Source organism: Suncus etruscus, chromosome 17, assembly GCF_024139225.1.
Source record: "Suncus etruscus isolate mSunEtr1 chromosome 17, mSunEtr1.pri.cur, whole genome shotgun sequence".
In the NCBI taxonomy this organism is placed as follows: Eukaryota; Metazoa; Chordata; class Mammalia; order Eulipotyphla; family Soricidae; genus Suncus; species Suncus etruscus.
Genome location: NC_064864.1, coordinates 2,257,935 through 2,272,010, shown reverse-complemented (window position 1 = coordinate 2,272,010; position 14,076 = coordinate 2,257,935). Strand labels below are relative to the sequence as shown.

Below are 14,076 nucleotides of genomic sequence, written 5' to 3'. Positions count from 1 at the left end.
CACTAAGGAGCTTGTTGAATTGACTAATCTCACTCCAAACTACTGAATCAAAATTCTAATTTGGAAAATTTTCTGTATGATTTCTCTACATATTAAAATTTTAGAACCAGGAGTTTTAAAATGCAAGAGGCAGAAATTGCCCAAGAAATCAAAATTCCTATGCCATAAAAAAGAACAAAAGTGTGTGGTTGGGGGGGGGGCAGAGCAATAATACAATGGGCAGTATGCTTATATTGCACAAGATCAGCCCAGGTTTAATCCCCAATATCCCATATTGTCACCTGCCAGAAGTAATCCCTGAGCATTGCTAGATATGGCCCAAAAACAAACTAATATACCAAAAAAAGTATGTCTTTTTCTGCAACATTTCTGTATCCATGAACTGATATAGTTGAGTATATGCTATAATTCCTTCCTTTTATAAAACATTATATTATCATTGAGTTATCTTTTTCATTTTGAAAATGTATTATTGAATACCATTTATGGACACCTAATTAATAAGTATATACTTGTAAAAGCATATATAAAATCATCCTTGTGTTCCTGAAGTTATATGTGAAGATAAATCCCCTAAAAAATTCCATAACCCCAAGCAATGTTTTCTAGATAGTCAAGGAAGGCTATACTAGCCTTGCTGGTCTCCCTCATCCTGATAGAAAAATCCTATTCAGGTCCTAATTCCCAGACCCAAACTGAAAGGCCAGAAACTCTCACTGGAGTATGAGAACTATAAGTTTAAAAAATGAAATAAAAACTTCATTGAAAACTTAAGTGTGCTTCCTCCCATTTCAGCCCTTTGTTCTGCATCTTGAACAATCAAAAGAAACCCACTCCTTTCTTCTTGTGTAGGAAAGTAGAAATGGAAAGCAGCTGGAAACTTGCATTTTTTAACTAATTTTTATTGTGACCAAAAGCGAATAACAAATTTTTCACAGTAATATTTAAGATACATAGTGACAATGAATCAGGGCCACTCCCATCACCAGGGTTGTCCTCTCTCCACCCCTTTTCCCAGCATGTGTCCCATATCTCCCACCTTTGCCCTCCGGAGTGCTAGCATAACTGTTTCCCTCTGTGTATAGCTTGTTGTAGATAGGGTATTGATTTTGTTGTTGTTGACTTTGGGTTTAGTGTTTAAGTCTGATCACTTTTTATTTCCACTTTATGTTCATACGGCTGTTTGGTTCTGGTACCAGAAACTTACATTTTTAAGATGACTTAACCCACACCCTTTTTGGGATAAATCAAAGAAGGTTACTCTCATAATTTCCAGAGACTAGGCAGGACACTTCCATTTCCTACTCCCTTTGAATGGAAGAGTCATGCTACAACAGAAGTATGATCCTGAAGTCTTAATAATTCACAGAAGTCTGAACTTTTCTGAAGAAAATAGTTACACCAATGTTGACTGTTTATACCAGTCAGTTATAATTGATTGGTGTAAATCAATTATACCAATTGAGAGCAAGTCAACAGCTACAACTGAGAAGCTCTTCCATTTTATGTACTCTCACAATCTCACAGGCCCCTCAAGAAAATCTGATTATTCTGACTTTGTATTGATGTTAGAAAGGATTTCTATAACCACTTCAGTTTCCACTGATTTTCACACTGATTTTCAAAAGAAGAGCAAGGCACTTTATATCTGTATGCCCTCTCTTGGGTTCATATTACAAACCAGAGATAACAAATGAGTGATGTACAATTGGCTGATTTACACTAAAAGACACACACACACACACACACACACAAGGAAATATCACTTCCTATTACCTCATTCCAAGTCTTCCATTAGGAAAGTGTGAAGATTTTCACAAGATATCTAATCTCCTTGAGCCGCCATATTCTCATCTCTAAATAAAACAGTTGGGTTAAAACAATTCTGAAAGTGCGTTAATTTCGAGTTCTTTGATTACCTTTTCAGTCATATCTTAAGCAACCAGAGGTCATAACGTTAGCAAAGAAAAATTATCCTCCACATTCACAGATAATTTTGAAGCCAAAAAATAGACTAGAAATGGTAATATTTTAGAGTTAAATTTTACTATTTTTCTTAAACTTCTCATAAATACCAACTTCTATTAACAGTCTAATAGATTTAGGTATGCAATGTGGCATATTCACAAATAACATGTTACCTTGATATAAACACTAAAGTTTATACCTCCTCTAAAATTCCTACCTGGGAACTTCAAAACAAAATTAACTATTTCAATTTTAAAAAGTTCCCTATGATAAAGTATCCCACAAGGCAAATTATAGTATAATAACCTTGCAAAATGTCAATAAATATTTTCTGGTGCATGAAAATCACCTAGCATGTGCTTAGATTCAACAACTTTCTACTTAGAGTCCACCAATAAACTGAACTCCAGAGATGACAGATAGAAGTCGAATAGCAAACTTAGAAATCAAAAGTTGAATTTTTTCTCTGCCTTTTGACTAAGATTAACTGTAAACATTAAAATTTGTCTTTATACGGGTCAGGGAAATAGTGCAGTGGTTAAAGAACTTGCCTTGCTTCTAGTATATATAGTCTCCCAAGCATGAACAGCAGATTCTGAGCACAGAGCAAGAAATAAGCCTGAGTAGCACTAAGTATAGCCCCCCCCCCAAAAAAAGAGAAAAGAATAAAAATATAGGACACAGTCATTTTGATTATGTTAAATAAAAAGGTGAAGTTCCTGCATAAAAAAAAAATCAAAGTGGAGGCTAGAATAATAGTACAGCAGGTAGGGCATTTGCCTTGCCTATGTGGCTGATCTCAGTTTGACTTCCAGAACCACTTATGGTCTCCCAAACCCCCCAGGAGTGATCCCTGAACTCAGCTCCAGGAGTAAGGCCTAATACTGCCAAGTTTGGCCCAAAAACAAAACAAAAAAAATCAAAAAGTTTTTCACTTTCGACTACAACTATAGAAAAATAAATCACCTGGGGCTGGAGAGATAGCACAGTGGTAGGACATTTGCCTTGCATATGGTCAACCCAAGACAGACCTGAGTTTGATTTTTAGTATCACATATGGTCCCCTGACCCTGCCGGGAATGATTTCTGAGCACAGAGCCAGGAGAAACCCTTGAGCACCACTGGGTGTGACCCAAAAACCAATAAATAAATAAAAATAAATCACCTTGTAAATATTTACAATTTATAAAGTAGTAAAATTTGTATATGAGTTAAAACTTAGAAAATAGAAATTCTAATTCTTCTACTCAAAATGACCTGGACAATACATTCAACTTTCTCTTCTGTATCAAATCAACCTAAGAAATATATTTCATCTAATTTTTCCTTTGATATATGTGTGCAATTAAATAAAAATGAAATTTTGAGAGGACAGAGAGATAGTAGAGTAGGCAAGGTGCTTCCCTTGCCTGTGGCAGCCCAACCAGGTTCAATCTCCTGCAGGGTTGATCTCTGAGCCCAGTGACAAGAATAAGCCCAAAGCATAGTAGGGTGTGGTCCAAAGAGAAGCAAAATAATACTAAGGAATAAAATAAAACCTGTTTTGGTTGTCTTGAACTTTAATGTAGCACACTAATAATGCAAGATCTTTTAAATCTGTACATAAAAGTTTAAATTAGGGTCCAGAGCAATAAGAAAGCTATACTAAAGCTGCATGTCTTGCATTCAGTCGACCTGGGATCTACCCACGTTCAATTCCCCGCATCCCTGTGGTTCCCCGGAGCCTGCCAGGAGCGATTTCTGAATGTTGAGCCAGGAGTAACCCCTGATCGTCACCAGGTGTGGCCCAAAAAATGAAAGTCAAAGTTTAAAATAGTCTGAGTGCTTTAGAATCTTCAGAAATGTTATATACATTGCATAAATCATTTTACTTGATCGAACCAATAAGAAACAGAATGTCATCTAACAAGATATGAATATTTTAATGCATCAGGCTTGGCTTGGTTACAGTTAAGAGGAATAATTCAATCTGAACTCTTTCAAGGCAATTGGTTTAATTCCAAATCAATAAAAGGAAAGATATTTTCCCAACTGAAATATTAACATATTTCATATAACAAAAGCCACTGAAGTGAATCTATTACTTCCATAACATTTTTTCTAGAGGGGCTGAAGCAATAACACAGAGGTAGGGCGTTTGCCTTGCATGTGGCCAACCAGGGACAGGCCTGGGTTCTATTCTAGACATCCCATATTGGTCCCTTGAGCCTGCCAGAGCTACTTCTGAGCTCAGAGCCAGGAGAATAACCCCAGAGTGCCACCAGGTGTGCCCCCCCCCAAAAAAAAAAAACTATTTTACTTAGAACCTTACCCTCAGTGATTACTCAGTCTAATCTCCAACTACATTTTTCTTTAGATAACATCTAAGTAGCCCCATATGCATATATACTGTATCTTTTTTTTTAAAAAGTATGTATGTAAAATATACATACAACTTTCATTTTTATTTTTGTAAATGGGCGCAATAGTACAGAGAGTAGGCATTTGCATTGCACACAGCTAACCCAGCTTCAATCTCCAGTACCCTGTATGGTCCCCAGCATGCTGCCAAGAATAATTCCTGAGCACAGAGCCAAAAGTAAGCCTTTAGAAGTGCTAGGTGTGACCCCAAGACAATATATATACATATGTAATAATAAATATTCTATTACTAAGCAGCTGTCAGTGTTATATCATTTCACATCCCGATATAATCCATAATATTGTACTTACTATTAATCTTTACATGATTGAAGAATATCATTGAGATTCATCAACATCCTCATCTCTACATGCTCTAATATAAGGCAAATCCTATTCCATTTTATTTTATTAAGTATTATTTTCATAGAGAGATTGCTATCTCGCATCCTTAGATTCCTTGATGGCAGAGTAAGCCTAAAATTATCTTCTATGTGGTGTAAATAATCCACCAGTAACTTTGTTGTCAATGAAAAAGTACTAATTTAACAGAAATCATTGACACTAAATAAATTTCATCTAATTTATTTGTGTTTTAACTCATTTATAAGGAATGACATTTAATTCGGTTCTATTTCTACCAGGTTTTATGGACCCTTCGGATATTGGAGTGACCTAAAGGGACTCGTTCACTGAGCTCAGTGAAGTTGAAAAGCTTTTTCCTTTCCTGAACATCATTGCTAAGGAGCAAGTAATACAGTGCTGAGTAATATCACCAACCTGGAACCACAAAGTATCGGTATGCCGGTGGAAATAACTTATTAATTTAAAGCTTAGTCAGAACATTGGGTATAATATCATCATTCCATTCAGATTGCTACAGTCCAATATCCCACATTTTAATTTTATCACAAACATAAGACCCTGATAAAACCTCTTTATTTACAATGTCCCAAATTAGTGCAAAAATCTGGGATCTACACAACAGATGAAACCTGTTATTTTTACCCCTTTCCTATATAGCCATGTTTCTCAACCTTTTTCAAGTGTGTTTCCTTTCTGACTTTGTTTCTTTTCTGTGTCTCCATCCTACTGGCTGTCTCCCTATATTTGTGCTGTAGCCCTGTTGGAATATCCTGGAGAATGATATTCTAAATATCATGCTAATATACAATATCAATAAGAGGAGAAGAAGCAAATAGTCCTAGCAGGTAGATTCCAATTTCAGGAGAAAGTGAAAACTAGGGGCCAGAGCTATGGTGCAGCGTTAGGGTATTTGCCCTGCACATGACTGACCCAGGATGAACAAGGTTTCATCCTCCAGATGGTCCCCTGAGCCAGAAGCGATTTCCAAGTGCAGTGCAAGAGTAACCCCTAAGCATCACCGGTGTGGCCTAAAATAATCAAAAAGAAAAAAAAAAGATGAAAGTGAAAACTAAAAATTTGGGTTAGTCCTGCATTGTTATCTATTTCCTTTAGGCTGACTCAACCTAGACAACTCATCACCTCATCTATCACAGCCTCCTCTCACCTTTTCTTAGCAAAACTACATTCAACATTAATCTTGTGCAGTAGGAAAAGGAAGATATTCTTACATTTCCAGTTCTAAAAAATAGCTAAAAAAAAAAAAACCTAAAGTAGAAGCATTTGTTCAAAATAAAGGAAAGAAATGAAAAGCTATCTAGGAGATAAAACAAAATAAATTATAATGTATATACACATGTTTCTTTTTCATGTTCACACGCACAATTTACCTCACTGTTCCAAAAGCCCTTCTCCTGGACTTCTGTCCTTGAAACATTCATAGTTTTCCTGTTTCACAATTAGCTAATGTAAGAATTTAATCACTGAAAATGTGCTAATGAGAAAGAAAAAGAAGACAGTGACTACTGCCTGCAATTCAAATAGCCCTCAGTGATAAAATATTGCTCTTGGAAACAAAACTGTACTGAAAATTGCATAGGCCAGAGCTGTGCTTCATGCTATGAATTTTAAGCACTATCATCTGGGAACTTACTGTAGTAGCTCTATGCAGCTATAAATGTTCTGTCTTATGTGCTAATACCTAGACCATTAGCACGATAAATAAGTAAAATTTAAATGGATAGTGTCTTTTTTTGATAAAGTTTATATTGAGATATTTCATATGCTCAAGAACATTCTATAAAACAAATTTGGAGCCAGAGAGATAGCACAGCAGTAGGGCATTTACTTTGCATGTGGCCAATCTGGGATGGACCTGGATTCAATTCCCAGCATCCTATATGGTCCCCTGAGCCTGTCAGGAGTGATTTCTGGGCACAGAGCCAGGGGAACCCATGAGCATCACCAGGTGTGACCCAAAAATCAAAATATATGTAAATATATTTGATATATAAAATATTTATATATTATAGTATATATGTAACTCCTTGAAAAAAAGAATAATGGTAAGATTAAATGCTGGTGTAATGTCAATGATAAAGCAAAGCTTAGAACACGATTTTTTTCTCAAGACAGAACTTTTACATTGATTGATTTCATGGGGAATAATTATTGGAAGTCCTACTTTGAAAGCCCCCATCCCAAAGAACCAGTTTGTGATTTAGGCAACAACAAGCAAGTCATACCCTTTGCCACAGTAAATGGAAAGAGTTAAGTAATAGACTCAGTGCCTAGCCATGCAAGGCAGTCACTTTGTCATTTCTCCATACACTTTATTCCATCATCTAGTACATTCCTGAATTTTATGTACCTGATTTAACGGGTTCTTTTGATGAGACTAAATATTCGATCAAAGTAAAAGTTTGAAGATCCTGACACCTAGTGGCTATGAAGAAATTAGAACATCGACTTGGGGGAGTAACAAGTTCTATGACAATTATCTCTGAAATATAGAGAATTTAATTATCATTAACGAGATAAAAACACTAATTCTAAAAGTAGCATAATGAAAGTCTATTTTTTAGTTTTTTTCTACTCTGGAGAAACTGTGTTCTGTCTTCAACATGTATCTCTCTTTTTTTTTCATAAGAAAAAGTATTTTAATGTTTAAATAAATAAAGAAGACAGAATAGTAAGTAGTCCCACTTAAAAATACTGGTGTCTGTGTTCTTGTGCATATTCTTATCCTCTTTTCTGCTGGTTATTAATTACTGATCAATCACTGAAGTCTGGAAATACTACCTCCCATTCAGTTCTTCCCAAAATCGGCTACAGGAAGTTTATTATTATAAAAGGTTTGATCCATCTTCTATAATGTCCCCTGGATATTCGTTTCAGAAGTTACCAGTGCCATATTATTCACAATTGAAGATTACATTAGTCAATGAAATGAACATAAAATCACAAATTCTCATTTTGGCTATTAGTATTCCACAAGTTTGAGTTAAATTTCAACTTTTATCTTGAATAGATAAAAGAAAATAGATAAAACATAGATAAATTTTAAAGATATATATAAAACAATTATAGCTTCTTAAACTATGTTTGAAAATTTCCATTTCTTTAATAGCTTATTAGCCTTCTTATAGTATTGTTAAATGTGTGTCTAGAACACTGGAAATTATCACGCAAGAAGAGAGAAGAGGGAAGAGGGTAAAGCAGTGACCCCAAGCTTCCTGTTAAAGAAAAGGAGTCATTCTAGATCTTCTAATAAGAGAGAGTATCACATATATTATGCCTTATAAACAATAGGAGTTTATTTTCCACAGTGCTGAGAAAGTACTGGTGCTGAGAAGTCCAATATCAAACATTTGGTAGTGGTCCACTTCCTGGTTTCTAGATGGCCATTTTTTTCCACAACATCTTTATTCAGATAAGGGTTCAGAGTAATAGCACAGCAGGAAGGACGTTTGCCTTGCACAAAGCTGACCTAGGTTCAATCTCCAGCATCCAATATGGTCTACTGAGCCTGCCAGAAGTAAATTCTGAGTGCAGAGGCAGAAGCAAATCCTAAATACAACCAGGTGTGACCCAAAAACATATATATATATACATATATACACACATATAATATACACATATATACACTAAAAATTAAAACTTAACATTAGCTTAAAAAAATTAAAACTTACTGTGTTTGAATTTCTTGAAGTCTATATACAAAGAAGACTTTCACTTGCAAATTATATTATTTTTAATCATATATTTAGATAATCTTTACTAATTTTCAGGGTTTAGAACCTAAAAATAAGTGCATATTTAATAATCTTATGACTGTTCACTAGCTTTCTAAGTAAACTCACATATTTTTCTTGACCTTAATGTGATTTTTCTCCTCAAATATCTCCTGTGAAGTATAAAATCCTTCTGACTATGACATTATCATGCAGGTTCCCTCGATGCCACTGAGGCACCATTAGTGAAAGAGTTATTGATCTTCACAACCCAACAGGAGTTTTCCACATATCTAAAACCCTAAAGTTCCTATCTATAAGCAAGGGCCACAATGAATCCTACAGAAATGTATGTGAACACAATAAGAATCATAGCACAATTTACTTCTTACCTAAATATTAGGTAAATCTTAACCCATCTTACCTTTGACATGCAGGGGAAGCCTCAAGTATTTCTCTCCTCCGCCAAAGAGAATTCTCTTACCTGTTGACGTTTGAAGGCTAAATAATCCAGATTTTCCAATTCTTTTCCAAGTTTCTGGTATGTTTTCTGGAGGTCAGATTTGTTGGAGACATTTTTAAGAGATTCAAATGTCTTTTGAAACTGAAATTGTAAACAAAGATAATCTTTAAGATAGTAACATATTTTTCTCAAATTCCTAACTCGCTGCTACAGAGAAATACTAAGCCTCAGTTTCCCCTACTTAAAATACAATGATTAAAAAAATATTGATCAGGGCCAGAGCAATGGCATAGTGAGTAGGTAGTAGTCTTGCACACAGCCAATGGGGGTTCAATTCTCCTGCATCCTAAAAGGTCCTCTAGTCTGTCAAGAGTTTTTTCTGAGCACAGAGCCAGGAGTAACCAGAGCACTTCTGGGTGTGGTCCAAAACAAAACAAAACAAAAAAGAAAGAAAACAAGATCATTGCCTTTTAATAAAATAATGGGGGGTGGTGATAAAGAATTCATAATAGTACTCTAAATACAGCCAACATTTTTGCATGAATGAAATATTAGTTTAGTTTTTGGGAGCCGGAGAGATAGCATGGAGGTAAGGCATTTGCCTTTCATGCAGAAGGTCGGTAGTTCGAATCCCGGCATCCCATATGGTCCCCCGAGCCTGCTAGGAGCGATTTCTGAGCATAGAGCCAGGAGAAACCCCTGAGTGCTACAGGGTGTGACCCAAAAGCCAAAAAAAAAACAAAAAGAAATACTAGTTTAGTTTTCAATCCAACTAAAGAACATACTTCATCTTTCAAAAAAAAGGCACAATGGATGTAGAATTTCAAATTATAATGAAGATGTATTAAACCAGTTATCACACTCCAAACATGGAAACTAATTAAAGAAAGAGTCTTTGCTCATCTATGCAGAAATATCTTTGCAGTCGAAACACCCATGAAATTTCAGTCACAAAGGTATCTCATATCTTAAATCCTGAGAAGCATTTGATGATAAAAGCATATGAAGCATGTTCAACAAACATTAATCTATTTCTGCTTTATAATATACGTGTGATAAGAAATTGATTCTGAAAATCTAGAATATTTTCATTCATTTTAAGTAAGATACTAGCTAAACAAATAGGGTAAAAAAATTTAGCAAATCACAGAAGATTGTTCTATTATAATAAATAAAAAAGATAAAGCGTATGAGAAAGTGAATTGTTGCCTTGTGTTAAAATGCCTGTCTCGAATACAGGCAGCAGGTAGGAGGAGGGACTTGGGGCATTGGTTAGTGGAAAGGTTGCATATATATATATATAATAAATATATATAAACTAAAAACCCAACTACAAACATGCTTGTAATCATGGTGCTTAAATAAATATTATGTTATTAAAAATAGTTATCAAAATATAATAAAACATCAACTGCTTATCATTCATCCTTTATCCCCCTAACCTACCATTGAGGAAGTGATGTATTTTAAAAGTATAAAATACTTAACAGAAACTTTCCTTTCTTTTATTCATTGGCTGCATAGCATATGATGCAGTTAAGTATTCTCTTTGGAAAAATCTGTCTTTTCCATTTAAAATTAAGGTTAGCATTTGAAATGTCGGTGCTTGTAGATTCAATAAAAAAAAATTCAGGGGCCTGAAAATAGTAAAAAAAAATTAAAAATTTTAAATTTAAAAAAATGCATACGTTATGGGATCTGAGCAATCGTATAGCAGGTAGTACATTTGCCTTGAACATGTCTGACCCAGGTTCAATCTCTGCACCGCATATGGTCCTGGCAACCCCCCAGAAATGATCCCTAAAACAGAGTCAAGAGTAAGCCCTGAGCGCTGCCCAATGTGGCCCAGAAACAAAGCAAAATAATACTTGAATTATTAATGATTGAAAATGTCAGCCCATATCATTTGCAAGACAAATGACATCTGCATTTGCTCTTTTTTGTCATTATTTCCCATTTTCTCACTGTGTACCATTTAGTTAGATTTCTACAGATAGAAACTTCATCTTTTTATATCTACCAGAACTTTTCTGTAACTATAATGCCATGAGACAGGTTAATAAGATTTTATAAAACATAATTAAGTTTCCAGGGAAGTGATTCGACCCTTGCTATTTAAGATGCTATGAAATAAGTCATATTGTAATGGTTTTCTACTGAATTAAATCTTCAGTTTCATGAAAGCAACATCTTCTCAATTGAGGGAGAAAGAGAAAAAAAATAAATGGAACGTAATAGTGTTAAACTTCCACAACAGGACAATAAATTAAATTCCACAAATACTCTTTCAGAACTTATTATAGACAAGACACTGTGAATATAAAAATCATTTCATCCCCTAAAAGATCTTATAGAGTACATGGGAAACTAAAACAAACTCAGAAATGGAAAAGACACTGACATTCATTTACTGAGTGCCTGCTCAGTGCCAGTTACTTTAAAATAACAAATTAAAATCGTAGTGAAACAGAAAGAGAAAAAGCTTATAGATACTGAGAGACTCAGATCATGAAGAAAATATGAAGGGATTCAAGTTTTGCCAAATCCAAAGGATAGAAAGAATTTCCTGAGTCTTACGTGGGAACTTATTCTACCCCAAAATGTAAATTCAGTCACAATTTGATATTGGCTCCTTTGTAATAAGTTTAGTAAGTATAATATGTTTCTTTTAACATAACTTTAATGAGCTGTATAATTTTATCATGTTATATAATCATTTCTCACCTCTTCTCATACATTTGAATAAAAATAACACTGTATTTACTATTCCAATCCTTTAAGAAATTTGCCTAGAAAATTAATATTCACTCTACCAACTAAATTCCAAAGTAGTCTTTATTGCCAGCACTTTGTCTTTCAAGCTAAGACTTTAGCTGTGATTTTTAAATATTTATTTTTCAAATTTACATTAGTGACTTTTACAAAACTCTAGATAGAAACTTTAAGGAAAGGACATTTGTAATGTTTCAAAGTAAGAAATATGAAAACCAACATTTCCAATAATAAGTACATAGCTTAAGAATAAAAGGAGAAAATCCAGTAATGATACATCACCACAAGATGTTTTCATTAAAGGTCAAAGTTTGCATAATGTGAAGATTTTAGTTTGAGCTTCCATTATCAGGACGTATACACCCACTTATTGATACTAAATAGATCAAAGTATTCAAACTACAATGACTCATTCCTTTAAGTCAGGGTTCCTCAGACTTTATTAAAGAAGGGGGGGGGGCAGTTCACTCTCCCTGAGACCACTGGAGGGCTGAACTATAGCTTAAAAAACTCTGAACATATTTCTGTGCACAATGCACATATCTTATTTTGAATTTGAAAAATAAAATGGGAACAAATACAATATTTAAAATCAAGAACAAGTAAAGTTAAATCAATAAATTTACCATTATTTCAGTGGGAACTACAGTCCCACTTTTGGTGGGCCGTAATTGAGGGACCCTGCCAGAGACTGAGAGGAGTTGAGAGACAGAGAGGAGGGAGTCGGAGAGTGTTGCATAACATCCCACAAATGTGTCTGTGGTCCCAGGATGAGTCACCTGCTAAGCAGAACAGGCAGCTGCAGCAAAAATACCCAGCAGGTGGGTTAAATGTTTTCAACATTCATGGCCCTTGGGCCATAGTTTGGAGATCGCTGCTCTAAGTAAATATTTTACATACAAAACAAATGATTGTCCAGGATGGGCCACACAAAATCTGTGTATTTCTTTGATTTATATCTCTATTAAATGCATCACAGCTTCATCTCCCCACATATACACTTAAGTTAAAAAGTAAAAGCAGGGCCAGAGAGAGAGCACAGAGGTAGGGCGTTAGCCTTGCACAAAGCAAGGATGAATGGTGGTTCGATTCCCGACATCCCATATGGTCCCCCGAGCCAGCCAGGAGCGATTTCTGAGCTCCAAGTCAGGAGTAATCCCTGAGTGCCACCGGGTGTGACCCGAAAACAAAACAAACAAACAAAAAAGTAAAAATATTTTGCCCTGGTCATAAAACTAAATAAACAAGAAAATACAGTTGAGGTAAGATTTTGGTTATACTTAAAGTTTAATGTTGATTTCATTTGGGTTTTTTTTTGGGGGGGGGTTGTTGTTTTGTTGTTGTTGTTTTAGTCAGCCTCTATATGAGCATTGAAAGAAACCTCTTGAGAATTTTTACACTAATTAATGTAAATTCATTATATTATGATGTCAAAGTAAATTACCTCTCATTGAAGGTAAGTTGGGAAAGAACATACTTCAAAAATTAAAGATATTTTGCTGTGAACTCATATTGGTATCAGACAACATCGACTTTGAGATTCAAAAAGTTATGGAAGATAGAGGCTCATTTACTAATAATCAAAAAGCGTATACATCAGGAAGAATTTACTCTCCTACGCATTATACATATATATATATATATATAAGCCTAATGAGGGACCAGAAAAATAACATATGATAAATAAGACACAAACATAAAGTATCTCTAAGCCATTCACCATTAAATGCAAGTATTATAAATGCTCCCCCAGAAATCTCTACTCATTATATTATAGATGTTCAGAAATAATAACTAAAATAAAACATAAAAGATGACGATTGCTCATCTCCTGTTAAAATAACTGAAAATCTGTTCCACAGGAAAGAGAAGCATGAATACATCAACATGGGAAATAGCTAATTAAACTCAGCATTCTCACTAGCCAAATTCATTTTCTCCCTTTTGTGATGACATATTTTTAAATAACTCTAAGCCAAAATTCTATATTAATGGCACATTAAGTGTGTTCACTTAGATTGTGTAAGTTTGTGGAACAACTTAAGAAAGAGGACAAGAAGAAACTGACTGAAGCAGCCAGAAAAAGTGAGGCAGGGACTCTGGCAAGTAGATTCCCAACTCTCAGGGCTGATATTCAACTTCCTCTTGTAGTCAGAGCAGTAGAATCAAATAACTACCATGGCTCCAGCGGTCTACTCATCTTTATAATAAAAAAAATTAAGTCCCATTGTTCAAAACTCATTCTTATAATTAAAAAAAATTAAGTCCCATTGTTCAAAAAAAAAAAGAACTAGCTTAACAGTTGACATTTTTCCATATTTAACATTTCGTGCATTTGCACAACGTGCAGGATGCTTGTTCCCTGTAACATGAAAA

General features: G+C 34.7%; 1 protein-coding gene across 1 annotated transcript in view; it reads right to left on the bottom strand.

Moving 5' to 3' along the window:
• Positions 1–14,076, bottom strand: part of CTNNA3 (catenin alpha 3) — a 1,601,008-nt gene that overhangs the window by 1,441,800 nt on the left and 145,132 nt on the right. Inside the window, exon 5 of the mRNA XM_049790484.1 lies at positions 8,950–9,069. Coding sequence (XP_049646441.1) covers positions 8,950–9,069 — 120 coding nt within the window. The remainder of the gene's footprint in view (positions 1–8,949; positions 9,070–14,076) is intronic.